This window comes from Protopterus annectens, chromosome 7.part0 (assembly GCF_019279795.1).
Source record: "Protopterus annectens isolate FY-2018-M chromosome 7.part0, PAN1.0, whole genome shotgun sequence".
NCBI lineage: Eukaryota > Metazoa > Chordata > Ceratodontiformes > Protopteridae > Protopterus > Protopterus annectens.
Genome location: NC_056739.1, coordinates 710163354 through 710180702, shown reverse-complemented (window position 1 = coordinate 710180702; position 17349 = coordinate 710163354). Strand labels below are relative to the sequence as shown.

At 37.6% G+C, this 17349-nt stretch overlaps 1 protein-coding gene across 2 annotated transcripts in view; it reads right to left on the bottom strand.

The window, feature by feature from the left end:
• The window catches only part of PTPN9 (protein tyrosine phosphatase non-receptor type 9), a 2029980-nt gene that overhangs the window by 972519 nt on the left and 1040112 nt on the right, over window positions 1–17349 (bottom strand). For both annotated transcript variants that reach the window (XM_044077235.1, XM_044077236.1), the window contains exon 5: window positions 17211–17316. In XM_044077235.1, the coding sequence (XP_043933170.1) occupies window positions 17211–17316 (106 nt within the window). The remainder of the gene's footprint in view (window positions 1–17210; window positions 17317–17349) is intronic.

The following is a 17349-nucleotide window of genomic DNA, read 5'->3' as shown; positions in this document are numbered from 1 at the left end:
TAGAATTTATGATATGTTGGATGATCTGTTAAAAAGTCAAGACATTGGTTTGGATTTGTTTAAGTTCTTAAGGGTTAATAACCCTTTGATACCCACAATTCAAGGACTGCCTAAAGTTCATAAGTCCTTACTTAAACCACCCCTACGACCTATAGCCGCAGGACGGGGATGGGTCACCGAACCGTTCTCTATTTAGAATATTTCTTGAGGCCAGTGGTTGATGCGAATGTGGTTATTTTGAGGGACAGTAAACAGTTCCTACTGGATTTGTATACCTACATGAAAAGTTTAAGAGATGATGAATCCTACATCTTCGTGACAATGGATGTTAAGAGTCTCTTTACAGTAATACCGAATGATGTAGGGGTTGTTAAGATACATCAAATATTTATTATCACATTTTGACCTAGGTAGTAAGGCTGTAGATCTGTTGACACTATTTTTAGAAACTGTTCTGCACAACAACATTTTTCTTTTTGATGGCAAACATACATTCAAAATGATGGCGTAGCTATGGGCACATCTTGTGCAAACAGCTACGCCAACATAGTGATGGCTAATTGGGAAGAGGAACTGTTGTTCCCACTTCAGGAATTTAAACAAAATGTTGGGTTTTACAAACGTTTTTGTCGATGACCTCTTCCTGATTTGGAAGGGAGATGAGGTCAGACTTTCCAATTTTGTTTCAACTGTCAATGGGTTCACATATTTCCTTAGCTTCACTGTTAGCTCTTCTAGGCACAGTATTTCGTTTTTGGATGTCAATATAGAAAGACTTAGCAGTGGCTTACTGAACACGGCAGTCCACAGAAAAGCTTGTTATAGGAACACGTTGCTACACAGGAACAGTATGCATCTTCCATTTATATTTGGCAATGTAGTTAGAGGTCAGGTTATGAGAGCCTCCAGACTTAACCCTACTGAGGAAGGATATCAAAAGGAGTTAACTGAACTTAGGAGGAGATTTATAAATAGACATTGTAGTTACTCAGAAGTGGATAAAGCAATCATGGAGGTTAACCTATTGAGGACATCCAGGGCAAGTCCGTATTTTTCTGATAATGATAATTTGGGTGACCCAATACAACATCTTGGAGGGACAGGCCACTTGAGAGTGCCAATGTTTTTTACTTTAGACATATGTGGGATTAGGGATGTTGTTGAGAAACACTGGGACATGCTTCTCTTAGATGAGAATATTGGTGGGATAGTAGGCTCCAGACCCAAATATTTGTTAAAGAATAGGAAGAATTTAAAACAAATTTTATGCCACCGCCCTTTAGATAGTATGAATGTCCATATGTTTACGAAATTATGACAACACCAAACCCTGTAATCATTGTGGACAGTGTCGGTATATAGACACAAGGTGCACATTTGTACATCCAGTCACAGGACATGTGTTCACTTTTCATACATCTACCAATTGTCAGAGTGAGCATGTGGTATACCTCGCAAGATATGTGTCTTGTGAGACGTTTTATATAGGCAAGACCAACAGGAGACTCCGCGAGCGTATTAGGGAACATGTTTATCATATACGCATTGGTACAGAGTCCAATGCTCTGGCTAAGCATAACAATGTTTTAGGAGTTACACACACCTTTATGTTTTTTGTTATGCAAATCATTAAACCTAGCCTGCAGGGGGGGTGACATTAAAACTTACACAGAAGAGTGCGAGTTAAGATGGATGATCAGATGTAGAGCTGATAGAACACCAGGCTTGAATGACAAAGCTCCCCTCAAATCTGTCCTTCGGAGTAGAAGGTTAACTATATATAAATGAAGGGAAGTTTCAGACTTCTTCCTTGTTTGTTTTCATTCAAACTGGATGACTAGTTCCTGTGTCCTTTAGACTCAGCACCTGTTCATTACATTTTATGAATATAAATGTATTCAGTGTTATGTATGATATCTTTGCTTAACACTTTTTCTGTGTCACCGCTCAATAGGGAACAATTTAATGATTTGAATAGTATAATGATTTTCGGTATGTAATCGCTTGTGATTTCACTGGTCACTACACTTTCTTTCTTGTGAAAGAAATGATTTTAATAAAGGAGTGGCATTATGATTCTAGAACCTTGCAGTTGTGTTTGCCATTTGTGTTCACTTTTTATGTATATAGTGCATGGTTGCACATACGTCTTTATGCCTCAGAATTTTTAAGTTGCTATGATACTCTACTGTGGCATTCTTTTTGAAGTGTAGGTTCAGTTTTATATGTTTAGTGATCTTGACATTAAGTCCAATTTGCCATTACTTGTTTTAATTCTTATGTTATGTATTATTTGAGCTATTTTTAATGATTTTTTTAGTGCTTTGAATGTTTTAAAGTAATTTCTAAGTGAGCTTGTGGATTACATTTTATTTTTGCAATGTTTTGTTTTTAGAGTTCTGCATCTGAATTTCAGTATATGATGTCAGAAGTTGTTTTAACCTATGGGTGAACATGCTTCACTATTTAAATGCATGGAAATTTATTGTGTTTTAGTCGGATGAAGCCTTTGTGGTGAAAGCGCTAACTGTTTTAATAAAATTGGACTGTTCATAGAAGTCCGCGTTTTCGTCCATTTTGTATGAACTATTTAGTGGTGTATCAGTGCCAGCAGCAGCCTGCCGTGTATAGCCTCTGTGGATGTTTTTTATTCTATTGACTTTTTATATAAAAAAATGAGACCACAATAAATCATTTCAAAACTTTTCCCACCTTAAATGTGATCTAAAACCTCTACAATTCAATTGAAAAACAAACAAATGTGTTAGGGGAAAAAAAATAAAAAACGTACAATAAGCTGGTTGCATAAGTGTGCACACCCTTAAACTAATACTTTGTTGAAGGACCTTTTAATTTAATTGCAGCATTCAATCTTCCTGGGTACACACCTGGCATCAATTAAAGAGACTCTGATTAACCCCAAATAAAGTTCAGCTGTCCTAGTAGGATTTTCCTGACATTTACTCAGCTGCCTGCTACAGCAAAAGCCATGGCTTGCAGAGAGTTTACAAAGCATCAAAAGGATCTCATTATTGAAAGGTATCAGTCAGGAGAAGGATACAAAAAAATTTCCACAGCATTGGATATACCATGGAAGACAGTGAAGACAGTCATCAAAAAGTGGAGAAAATATGGGACAACAGTTATGCAAAGAACTGGACGTACCTCAAAAATTGATGAAAAGACAAGACAAAACTGATCATGGAGGCTGCCAAGAGACCTACAGCAACAACGAAGGAGTCGTAAGAATTTCTGGCAAGTACTGGTTGTGTACTACATGTGACAACAATCTGCTGTATTCTCCATATGCTATGGGGTAAGATTGTAAGACAGAAGCCTTTTCTTACAAAGAAAAACATCCAGGCCCAGCTAAAATCTGCAAAACAATACATCAAGTCTCTGGACAAGCATGTGGGAAAATGTGTTATGGTCTGATGAGACCAAGGTTGAACTTTTTGCCAGAATTCCAAAAGGTACGTTTGGCGCAATAACAACACTTTGCATTACCAAAAGAACACCATACCCACGGTGAAGCATGGCGTAGGCAGTATCATGCTTTGGGGTTGTATTTCTTCAGCTGGAACTGGGGCTTTAGTCAAGGTGGAGGGAATTATGAACAGTTCCAAATACCAGTCACTTTTGGCCCAAAACCTTCAGGCATCTGCTAGAAAGCTGAAATTGAAGAGGAATTTCACTTTTCAACATGACAATGACCCCAAGCAAACATATAAATCAACAAAATTTGGGCGGCGCAGTGGTGCAGCGGTTAATGCTGTCACCTCACAGTAAGAGGTTCTTCGGTTCGATTCTCGGCTGGGGTGCCTTCTGTATGGAGTTTGCATGTTCTCCCTGTGTTCGCGTGGGTTTCCTCCGGGTACTCCGGCTTCCTCCCACACTCTAAAGACATGCTTCCGGAGCATTTCTCCCCAGGCCTCCACTGAAAACAGGATCTGTGGAACCTAGTTGGACTTTCCCGGTCAACAAATGTTAAATAAATAAATAAAATAAATAAATAAAACAAAAAGAATGGCTTCACCAGAAGAAAATTAAAGTTTTGGAATGGCCCAGCCAGAGCCCAGACCTAAATCCAATAGAAAATCTGTGGGGTGACCTGAAGAGGGCCGTGCACACGAGATGCCCTCGCAATCTGACAGATTTGGAGCACTTTTGCAAGGAAGATTGGGCAAACATTGCCAAGTGAAGATGTGCCATGCTGATAGACTCCTACCCAATAAGACTGAAAGCTGTAATTAAATCAAAAGGTGCTTCAACAACGTATTAGTTTAAGGGTGTGCACACTTATACAAGCAGCTTATTGTACGTTTTTTTTTTTTTAATATTTTTCCCCCTAACAAATTTGTTTATTTTTCAAATTAATTGTACAGGTTATAGGTCACATTAAAGGTGGGAAAAGTTTTGAAATTATTTATTTTGTTCTCATTTTTTTATATCACAAAAACCTGGCATTTTAAAAGGGGTTTTTGTGATATATAAACACATATATAAATATACAGATACATGCATACATATATACATACATACACACACACACACACACACACACACACACACACACACACACACACACATATATATATATATATATATATATATGTACATACACACACACACACAATTTTTTTATTTTATTTAACATTTGTTTTCCGAGAAAGTCAGACTTGGAACAAAGCCAATATTCAGTGGAGACCCACGGAGAAACGCTCCAGATGCATGTCTTTGAAACGTGGGTGGAAACCGCAGCACCCGGAGGAAAGCCACCCGAACACAGGGAGGACATGCAGACTTCGCACAGAAGGCACTCCAGAGAGAATCAAACCTGAGAACCTCTTGTTGTGAGGTGACAACAATACCACTACATCACTGTGCCGTCCGCATATATACACACACACACACACACACACACACACACACACACATATATATATATATATATATATATATATATACATATAATATAGGATCCATTCTAAATCGCAAAATACTGAAAGATCGACTTTCAGTATCTCTAAACTAAAATATCGAAACTGCAGTTAACCAAAACTGCACTTTACTGAGTGTAACATTTCCAAATCGGCTGTTGGGGCGGTGTGTTGTGATTTGTGTTTGCGGTGCACTGTGGTTTGGGAGTGAGATATGGCAGACGATGTGTAGCTATGTATGGAGATTCAGGTAAGTTGTTAGTGTTTAAAGGGTTTGGGTAGGGTAGTGTTGTGGGAAGTTTTGGGAGTTGGTTGGGTTAGATGGGTGAGTGTGTTACTGTTGAAGGCGATATGTTTTTTGAATGTGTAGTAGGGAGTGTTTTACACGCGCATGTGTGATTGTGTGCGCAGTAAGTGTGGGGTGCTTAGCGGTAGTTTCTTTGCGCCTTCCATGGTAGTGCGACTTCAGAGTTGGTATATATAAGTAGTGGGGGTGTGGGGGGAGCAGGGGGGCTTGCCCCCCTTCTTATACATAGGTTTTGTAGGTGTGTGTGTTTGGTGTTTTAGTAAAGGTTTAGGGAGGAGGTGGTGTTTCTAATGTTGTGGTGGATATTATATTACACAACTGAATGTAACTTGCTGAAAATTCGGTATTTTGAATTTTTGGTATAGTGACATACGGTTTTGTAATATTTAGGTATAGTGGGTGTTTGGTATTTCGATCTCGAGATATTGAAAGGTGGTCTTTCAGTATCCTGAAATTTAGAAGTAGACCCATATATATATATATATATATATATATATCTACACGCGCACACACACACACACACACACACACACACACACACACATATATGTACATAGAAGTTATATATAAACAGTGGATATAAAAAGTGTACACACCCCTGTTAAAATGCCAGGTTTTTGTGATATTAAAAAAAAGACCACAATAAATAATTTCAAAACTATTCCCACCTTTAACGTACATGACTTATAACCTGTACAATTCAACTGAAAATCAAACAAATCTGTTAGGCGGAAAAATATAAAAAATAAAAAACATACAATAAGCTAGTCGCATAAGTGTGCACACCTTTAAACTACTACTTTGTTGAAGCACCTTTTGATTTAATTACAGCATTCAGTCTTCTTGGGTAGGAGTCTATCAGCATGGCACATCTTGACTTGGCAACAGTCAAAGAAGTTTTCATTTGCATGTAGTTAGTTGATCGCAGATTTTTATATATATATATATATATATACACACACACACACACACACACACACACACACGTGTGTATGTATATATATGTTTGTGTGTGTGTGTGTGTGTGTGTGTGTGTGTATATATATATATATATATATATATATATATATATATATATATATATATAAATCTGCAATCAACATGCAAACAAAAACTTCTTTGAGTATGCAAATAAGAAAAACCAGAGCAGAACAGGTGTTGAGTGCTTTTCATTCTTTAATGGTGACAAGAACTTATTCGGAAAAACATTTTTAGAACTGAGTATGCAAATGGTAAACAGTACCTTAAACATCAGTGTTGGTGCAAAGTAAGCAGTCAATAAAATGTGAAAAAATGTAAATCAGCTGTAAATGATAAACTCAACCTTTGAGTTAAGGCAAGTCAAGAAGTAATAAAATGTTACAGAGAATCAGTTAATTATTTTAGTGAACCTGTACAGTCTTTGAAAAAATAGTGGTGAGGGAGTTACCTCAACTACAGCTAAGGATACTTAATTAGAGTTTCTTTCAGTCCTGGGAAAACCTCTGCATTGAGGAAGAACTGCCACTTTAACCCACAAAACTCCAGTAAAGTATCCACATCTCCATAAAATAAATCAACCTGTTCTGAAACTAGAAATACAAATTTCTGGAATCCTGTGCATTCTTGACTGTGTTTATGTAAAGCATTATTTGTCTCTCTATTATGTATGGCTGAACAGTGTTCTTTGATATGGTTTGACAATTTCCTTGATGGCTTTCCTACATAAAAACTGTGGCAGGTAACACAAACCCCTGTATAAACCACACTGATGCTATGACAGTTAAAAAAAAAAATCTATGGAAAACCACTGTATAATTGCAGTGCTGAAAAAGACAGTTTGAGCCAGTGTAGATAAAACTGCAAACCATGCACGAGCCACTGGTGAACATTTCTGAAGGTTTATCAGTGTCATTAGAATTTTCAAACAAATATGGTGCATCCGAATGTTCAAATGAGACCCACAATGATTTAGTTCTCTTGTGTGAGAAAGTCAGTGCATTTCCTAATACTGAGGTTAATTCCCTGCTATGTATAATGTCCCAGTTTTTAGAAATAATGTCTCTAACTGGTTTCTGGTCAAAGCAAACAGGAAGTGGAAAACTAAGGGTCTGAACTACAGTACTATCCTGATAGGTCTGCAAGGGAGTTTGGTTCAATGCAGAACTTTGACTGGAAGACCAGAAGGCTCGGTCTAAACCAGTACATTGATTGGGTGTTTGCTGAATGGGTGCTTGCTGAAACCCAAACTAGAGTATTGGTCGGAACCTAAGAGTTGCGTAAGCCATTCAATTCCATAAAGATACTCCAACAACGGCCGTTGATAATTTCTATTCACAAAAAGACTGCAGAGAACTCTGCTTTCCTGAATAAAGATGTCATTCCTACTAATAATATGGGAATATCTAATGAATTCCTCCCTTACAATATTTTTCTTCATAAAAAAATGGATGCTGGCTTCTAAAATCTAAATAATTGTTATAAATCTTTTTTCTGAAAATATTAAATTCCCAAGAAAGATTACCCATGTTGAGAGTGATTTCAGTGTTCAAAAACTGAACTACCTTGCCACATCCTGAAATTTTAAAATTGAGGAAAGGAATGCTTTCCAAAAGGGACTTGATGAAACACAGTTGATACTTTCAGGTACGCAGCCACATAAAAAAGATGTCATTTATGTATCGATTGTACAGTCTAGTTTGTTGAAAACCTGGTAGATGATTTGCAAAGTCCAAGAAGTTTCTGTTTGCATATATACATAGGTGTGTGTGTGTGTGTGTGTGTGTGTGTGTGTGTGTGTGTATGTATATATATATATATATATATATATATATATATATATATATATAAATATATATATATAGTTCCACTTTAAATCATCGAATGTTCAGAACATCGATGTTCAGAACATTGAAAGTTTAAAGTGGAAGTGCCAGGTAAGTGAGACTGTAGAATGTTGGGTGTATATGCAGGGCAGGGTTTTGTGTGTGTGTGTGTGTGTGTGTGTGTGTGTGTGTGTGTGTGTGTGTCTGTGTGTATGTGTGCGTGCCATCTGAGTGCTGGCATTGCAGGTGGGGTACGGAAAATCTCCCGTTTAGCCCTACCGCATATAGCAATAAATGGGAGATTTCCCTTACCCCACTGTAGTGCAATCACGGAGTTGGAATATTAAAGTAGGGGGGTTGTGTATGGCACAGCTCTCCACATGGGGGGGTGCAGGGGGCGAAGCCCCCCCTGCATAACATACTTTTTGTGAGTTTTTTGGTTCATTTTGAACCTTCGATGTTCTGAACATCTATGTTCTGGTCTCGATGATCAGAACATCGATGTTCTGAACATTCGATGATTCAAAGTGAATCTACACACACACACACATATATATATATATATATATATATATATATATGTACATATATATATATATATATATATATATATATATATATACACAAACACACACACACACACATATATATATATATATATATATATACACACACACACACACACACACACACACACACACATACATACATACATACATATACACACACACACATATATATACGTACACATTATGTATATCTATTCAAAGCATATCAGCATATGTGGTCCTGCTATCTACATGACCACTGATGTGTTTGGTGTGGTTCTATTGATGCACAGGGAGCATTTGTAGAATATCTCACTTCTAATGAGTTCGGTCTGGTGTTCATTGGGAAAACTGATTTGTTCAGCGTTGACTTCTTAGATGTTAATGTCACTAAACTTACAGATGCTACCATGGCAACGAGTCTCTATCGCAACCTGTTTATTAAGAATTCCTTGTTGCATGCTTCTAGTTGTCACCCTAACCATGTAATTAAAAACATACCTATGTCACAATTTTTGAGGTCAAGACGAATTTGTAGTTCTGAAGATAAGTTTAATTTGGAAGCCTCTAAAATGCAGAGTAGATTCGTTATGAGAAGCTATGATAGAAAAGTAGTAAGCCAGGCTTTAAATAAAGCTACTAATCGGCAAAGGGAAGTCCTGTTGGAATTCTGTTCTGATGATGATGTTGAAAATAATCGAAAGGGATCTGTACCTAGATTAATTACCACATACAGGAGAAGTACATTTAAAATTAAGGAGGTAATTAATAAACATTGGTACCTCTTGAAGACAGATCCATTTTTTGAACAATGTTTGGATGATTTTTGCCATTACCGTTACCGTAGGGATAAAAGCTTGGGTGGATATTTTTCAGCATTTAAAAGAGAGGTGATTGATCTAAATAAAATGAAAACTATTAGATCAACTGGAAGCATGTTCTGTGGTAACTGTACTTACTGTAAGACAGTTTTGAGAATCAAGTTTTTCACTTCGGTGAATACCCCGAAGGTATAGGATATTAGACATCTGATCACTTTGCACTATTGAATGGGTTTATCTACATGGCAGTCTGACTTTTCTAATTTCTCCAAATCTTTTGGGTTTCTAATACCATGACGGGAATGGACTCCATTCCTAAGTCGAAATATGATTGAAGTTCATGAAATTAGTATTTCTTCAATCTTTGATGTCAGCCAAAAGTGCTCTTCGCAGCACCTGGAATGTGACCAGTAATGACTCCTGCAATTCGCACAGTGTTACATGTATTGGTAACATATCTAAATATGACTGTAAATTCTTTTTTATAAGACCCATTGCTCCTACAACTATTGGTACTGTCTAGGTATCTTTCTTCCACATTGCTCTTGTTTCTGCCTGCAGATCCTGGTATTTTATGACTTTGTGTCTCTCCGTATGCAAGACACTATAGTCACTGGGTGTGATGATTTCAATGATCATTGCTTCTTTTGTCTTTTCTTGGACCACTATATCCGGTTTTCTAGTATCTATCTTTTGAACTGTTGGTAAAGGGTAATCCATGTGATATAAACTTCAACATTTTCTATGATGCTTTGTAACTCATGCTCCAGTGTTTTTCAGCCACTTCGATATCATAACGTTTGCACAATCCCCAGTGCAACAGTCATGCCACATTGTTATGCCTTTCAGTATACAGTCCTTCTGTCATTACTGTGTTAAATCCAGCAACAAGGTATGTGACTGTTCCCAATTCGGTTTTACAAAACCTACATTTGTCTGTTTCTTCCACATGTTCAATGGACTTTGTAAACCAGGGTATATGTAGCCCACTATCTTGGGCTGCCAATATTAACCTTTCATTTCTTGGTTTGAATTCGCCTCTCCTTAACCATTCCGGCGTTCGTTCTTGATCAACATGAGGCTCTTACAGAAGTTTTCTGTACTTGCAACTACATTTATGCTTTTTCCACATTTCTTGCCTTCTCATCTGGTCCTTCGCCTTATATTCTTTCTTTTGTTTTTTGGCACATTCAGTTGCTGCCTGTTTTTTTATCTACTTCTAGTTTGATTTCAATTCCTGCTTGACGCTGATATGCTTCAGCTAAATTAAGTAGAGAAGTCACCTTAGACTTATTCTCCACGTTTCAAAACCTTCACTACATTTGGATCTTGTGAGGTCAGTAGATATGTGTGGAGTCCCATGACTGCAGATCTATACATGTTATCAATTTCAAGGAGGCCCATCCCTCCTTCGGAACTGGGAATATATAACCTTGGTATACACTGATTTTTATAAATCATTTGGTAAGCATGAAGCATCCTTCTTGTTTTAATATCTAATCTATCCAACACTTTTGGGGGCCAGTCAATCACTCCAAAACTGTACGTTAGGACAGGAAGAGAAAATTGATTTATGGCTTGGATCTTGTTCCTAGATGTCAATTTTATTCTCAGGATTAATTTAAGCCTTCTGAAGTATTCCTTACTGAGCTTTATGTGCATTTGTTCATGTTTTATTGCTGATCCTTCATCAGTTCCCAAGTATTTATACACTCCCTCTTGCTCAAGTTCTTTTATATCACATTCTTGTCCCAAACTGATGTTTTTCTGGTGCTGCAGTTTTCCTGCTTTAAAGGTTGCTTTTGCTTATTTATCAAGACCAAATGACATTCTAACATCATCTGAAAATTTTTGACAACCTGCAGCTGTGCTTTCAGTTCCTCATCTGATGAGCTATACAGTTTTAAATCATCAGCAAAGAGAAGATGAGAAGTCATTAGACTTTGTTGTTTTCTAGAAGCCAAATTGTAGCCATGGTCTAAGTTGTTGAGTAAACAGCTTAATGGATTAATGGCAAGGCAGAATAGCAATGGTGACAGAGAGTCACCCTGTAATATCCCCCTTTGAATTTTGATCCCTGGGATAATAATCTGTCCTTTATCATGGCTTAATTACAAAGTGGTCTGCCACTGTTTCATGGTTACTGTAATGCAGTCAATCAGTGTAGGGTGTATCTCATACATTATTAAGTACTCTTATCCATGAATGTGGGATACTATCAAATGCTTTTTTGTAAGTCAATCCATGCCATACTTAGATTCTTCCCCTTTTTATAGTTCTCTACTATAACTTTATTTAACAACAAATGATCCTTTGTTCCATATGACTTTCTTTTATTGCCCTTTTGTTCTACTGCCATAATTGAGTTTTCTTCTAAATGACTATAAACTCTGTCGGCGTCAATTCCCGTGTAAAGTTTATACGTCATCGGAAGGCAAGTTATTGGTCTATAATTTTTTAGGGCAGCTTGCAGGTTCACTCTTAAGTAAGAGCAATGTTTGCCTGTTGTTAGCCAGTGTGGTGTCTTGTTTGGGGTGGGCATATAAATAGTTCTTACTCATGGCTAAATCCTTGTGCAAAAATGTTAATACTTTTAAGCAAAAGTTAGATACTGCATCTGGGCCTGGGGTTTTCCAGTTAGAGGCTTTTCTCAACTTTGTTTCAATCTCTCTGGCTGTTACTTCATCCCATTTCGTATCCTGCACCTTTAGACTTCTCATTCTTTCTTTTACTTCTTCTATCCATTTAGCATATTTGTTATGTTCCACAGTATCTTCATAGATACTTCTCCAAAGTGTATCTACTTCCTCTTTTTCTGGCGGTCTTTCAATTCCTTTTACCTTATTTCCCAATTTTCTGTAAAACTTTTTGGGTCATCATTGAATTGCTTATTTTGTACTTTTCCCTTTTTCTTATCTGTGTATCTTCTAAGTTTTTCTGCCTGTGCTGAAATTTTTTGTTTATTTGCGATAGTGCATGATGATCCTGGTCGGTTCTAATACTGTGCATTGCTTTAATCACATCTACCTTTCTTAGTATTTTTTATGTCTGATGAAGTCCCACCAGTGAGTGGGACGTAAAGCGCTTCATTAAATTTTGTATTTATATTTTATTTCATTCTGGTATCTTGTTGCATCCTGGTCATTTGGAATTCATTCGTTTGTTCATTTTTTTCAGTAGTACGTCATCTGTTGCTCTGTCATAAGGACACTCACTGTCCTATCACTCCTCAACATTGACTGCATCAGAGTTTCCACAGTTTCCTGTTCCTTTTCTTGCTGTCTAGCTTCAAGTGAACATTTATACTGGTTTCCTGTGGAAGGCTCCAAAATATCTTGATACGGCACCTGAACAATTGCTTCCTGTTCCACTGGTTTCCCCTTAATTTGGGGAAAACAATGTGGAGCATTCTGTGTTGGTCAGATGTCAAGATCCTTAAAACAGAGAATAGCAGTGCATTTGATTGATATCAATTGTAAACGCCCCAGAAGTACTTTATACAAAGATATGTTGGAACATACTACAGCACATTTTATTTTTGTGGGCACTGATATGATAATAGGCGAGGGGTTATCTACTACATCCAAACATAAAATTTTGTCCCAAAAATAGAGGCAGTGGATTATTAATTCAGGAACACTCTTTAAACCAGGACTTAATGAATACTGATGACACAGCTGGCTTTACTAACCTGCTTTTTTGATTGCGTACATAGGTAATATTTTTTTTGTTATAATTTGTTTAGATAAAAATATTTTGAGTTTTATTTATTAATAGGTATATACATGTGTGTGTGTGTGTGTGTGTGTGTGTGTGTGTGTGGGCACTGTGCAGGCAAGCTGATATGGCAGATACATGTACCCTAATGCTGCAATAGGAAAGTCCTTGACAGGTTGAAAGTCTTTTCCATTTTGCTGGGTATAATTTCCTAGCATTGGACATTCTTGCTTCCCTTAGAATGGAAAGCACTTCCTTGGGATAGCATGCATTCCTTGGTATCAAAACCCAATCATTTAGGCTGATAACCTCAGGGTGGCTAGGTGAAAAGTGGAAGACAGATCCCTTGACTTGGATGAGGAGAGCTACTTCCTGTGGTAGGGTGCAGAATCTCCCCTCGCTGTCAGGAGTTGGGAGAAACAGTGATCTCAGCCAGAAGGGGGCCACTAGGATCATGCTGGGCCTGTCCACTTTCATAGTCTTCTTCTCAAACCTGTCTAGTAGTCCAACTTCCTTGTCATTAGGCAGGGGATATCCAGCAGCAGGCTTAGATACATCCTTAGTAGCTTTAGTACACACTAGGGATAAGATTGTGAGCTTTTGTAAAGATGTTTGAGTCTCAAGCACTCTATAAAAACAATAGGAATTCCTTGGAGCAGGAGGCAGACAATCTGGTTATAGAGAGATGTATTTTAAGACATTATGTAATGTCACATGGACTGGGGGAATAACTAGTGGTCTGGCAGGCTTTATATCTGTTTGTAATGAGTTTAGGCCTGAGACAGTTCCTTGTTTTATTAATGAAACCCCACTTCATCTTATCTAATGTATCCCTATAGGATAAATCTTCTGGGGGAGAAGTACAAGAGAGGGTACCATCTGAGTCAGAATCAGGACAGGACTGAGGAGAGGAGGTGTTCAGAATAAGATAATTCTTTCTCATCCTCAGATCCTGAAGAATCAGATTCCTCTTGAAAGGAGACATCTCTTGGTCTTTTACTGGGAGAGGCTACAGAGGAGGTCTGTAAAGCTTGGCTAGACTCCCATGATTTCATAAAGGCTATGAATTCCAGGGAAATTTTAAGGCTATCCTGAGTTTTGACCTAGGTTGTAACAGCAGACAACCGGGGCATAGGCTGAGGTGGGGTGACTAGTCTCTTTGGTTTAGGTGTCAATTTACTAAGAGAGGATTCAGTTTGCAGTCGAGTGACCCTGGTCCAAGTTAATAGCCTGTGCTCCTGCAGAACAACCATGGAAGATGAAACATCACCCTTGGTAACCGATGTCGGGACATCTGTAGTTGAGGCTTGCAAAGCAATCTCAGACTTAACCAACACTGATGTCAAAGACAGCAAAGTCAAGGGGCCTGCTGCCATGGCTGCCTCGCAAGGGGTCATGCTAAAGGGCTCAGACCTGGGAGCTGCCAAAGCAGCTCAATAGAACTGTCAGTCGACTTAGACAAAGACAAAGAAAGATCGCTAAAGTGTGAGGAGCCCTTTTCTTTAGGCTTTTTGTCTTTTGGAGTCTTAGTTTAAGTAGCACTTGAAAGTAAGGAAGGTAGAGAAGTGTCAGGAAATGGGTCTGAGGACTCCATGTGTGCTGTGAGGATTTCAGCCCTAAGTTTAAGGGTTTTAGCTCTAAGGGTAGCACAATCCTGACAACTGGACGTACCATGTTGAGGCCCTAAACAAAACAGACAAAAATATGAAAGTCTTAATGTGGGAGCAAAAATCAAAAGAAAAAATTCCCCAGTGGGGTACTTATCTGAAAATCATTTGTTAGAAATTCTGGAGAAAAATGAACCAGACAATGGACTGAGAGCATAAACACAGAAGTGCATCAGGCTGTATAGCTAGAAGGAACTGAAGATGGGGTTGAAGGACACCCTCTTATACCCTGATGTCTGAATATCAGTCAGTGGATGTCCGTTGGTTTCGAATGATGAAAAGACTCTGGGAAATGGGCCAGTCACAGGCTTCTGTATGGCAGGAAGATGCAAGGATCAGTACTACAACACTGACTACAAGTAACATCTATATAACAGAGAAGGGGAGTAGGTATGTAGTGGCAAGAGTGACTCTGGTGTATGTAGTAAGGAATTTTTTGGCTCTATATAGCATTCCTAGTTATTTTTTATATTGTTTTGTATGTGGAGATCATATATGAGACTTGAGGTTGTCCTCTAGTGTAAATCCCAGCAGTTTTTTAAATGGCACTACTTCAATTAGTGTCTTGTTTAGGGATGTGATTTTAAAGTTATGTTTGGTGGGATCGTCTGCATACTGTACAAGGGATGCTTGTTGTATAAAAGTATGAAAATTGTTTGCAAAGATTTAAAATAGAAGAGGACCAATAATAGAGCCTTGTGGGACAACTTAATGACACATAAGTTGAAAGGGCAGAATTCCATTTGACTATCTAGTAGCGTTCTGGCAAATAATTATTAAACCACTGAAGAGTAAGTTGTGAGATACTCACTGTGGACTTTTTTAAGAGACACATTGTTGAAAGCTTTTGATAAGTCAAGTTCTAATGAAAATATGACTATTTCTCTATCGCTGGCTTTATTTATGTTATCTGCAAAAAGTCAAGAAGGCAGCTGTAGTGCTATGGGCAGATCTAAAACCTTGTCGAGTACTGGTTAGTAACTGTTCCTTTAAGAGATGGTGGCATAGTTTAAGAACACATTTTCCAATATTTTTGAGAGGTAGGATAAGATGGCAGTGGGTCTGAAATTAGATATGTTAGAAGTGCCACCTTTGTGGAGAGGGATAATACAGCATTTCTTCCAAATGGTATGAATGTAGGATTCCCACACTGACCTGCTTATAAGGATGGAGAATAGATATACAATGGCATTAGCAGCAATTCTGAGGTATTCTGCAAGAAGGTTATCTGCAGATGGTGAGCAAGGTTTAAGTTTGGATAATACCTTTTTTTAAGGAGGATGTAACTGGTTTTAGTGTGAGGGTGGGGGTTATTAAAGGATGGGGTTAGACAAGAGTCAGGGGAGTTGGGTAAGGATTAACTGGAAGAGGGCAGCTATACTGTCAATGAAGTACACATTAAACTTTATGGTTGTTTCTAAGGGGGAGCTATTGGGACAAGTGTTAAGGACATTGTTAGCTCTTCGGAGTAAAATTTGTTTAATGGATGACCAGAATTGTTTGGGTTATAGCTATGGTTATTTTATAAATCAGAATAGTACTGTTTCTTATCAAGGTTGACTTGCTTTTTTGGTAAGGTTACAAAGTTCTTTAAAGAACTGCAGGCTTTGTGCAGTTTTAAGTTTCTGCCATTCTTCCCATACCTTGTCTCTATTTTGCATAAGACGTCTATTCTGGTCTGTCAAGGGGAAAGGTTTCGATTTTACTCTTTCTACATACTGGTGTAAGGCTGTTTAGGATACTTAAAGTTGAACTGAACCTTTCTTCCACCTTATCTTGTGGCAAAGCTTTTAGAATAGTTCACTTAGATGAGTTCAGAGCAGCTAAAAATGATTCAGGGTTAAACGTTGTGAAGTACTTCTGTACACTTGTTGTATGACATTGTAAGCAATATTTCTGATAGTATATATAGAACAGTGATCACCAAGGGATTCAAGAAAGGTTCCCAATGAAGTGTAGCTACAAGGATCAGAGACCAGAATCCAGTCAAGAATGGGAGTAGTGTCCAGAGATTTGTTACAGTGAGTAGGAGAATTAATAAGCTGTTTGACACCATGAAGGTTGAAGGGAAAGTACTACATTTGATGCTGCCATCACCTAAGATGACTGTTTCATTGGTAATAATGTGTGAGAACCAGTAAAGAGTGACATAATATATGATATTATATATATATATATATATATATATATATATATATATATATATATATATATATATATATATACACACACACACACACACACACATTTATTTATATATATATATATATATATATATATATATATATATATATATAAAATACCATACCATACAGCTTGCATTTAAATCAATTTGGTTCTTTATCCTCTACTTGACACTGTACAGATGCAGAAAACTAAAGTCTATAATACGTAGTCAGTTCTTACCTTCAAAAGGCTCAGAATCTTTTTACTGAGTTCCAGCTCAAAGTGAGTGTAGTTAGAACCAGCCATATCATAGATAAAAACCAGCCCATTCCTTTGTGTATCAAAGCTGTAACAGCAAAATAAATAACATGTTTAAGCT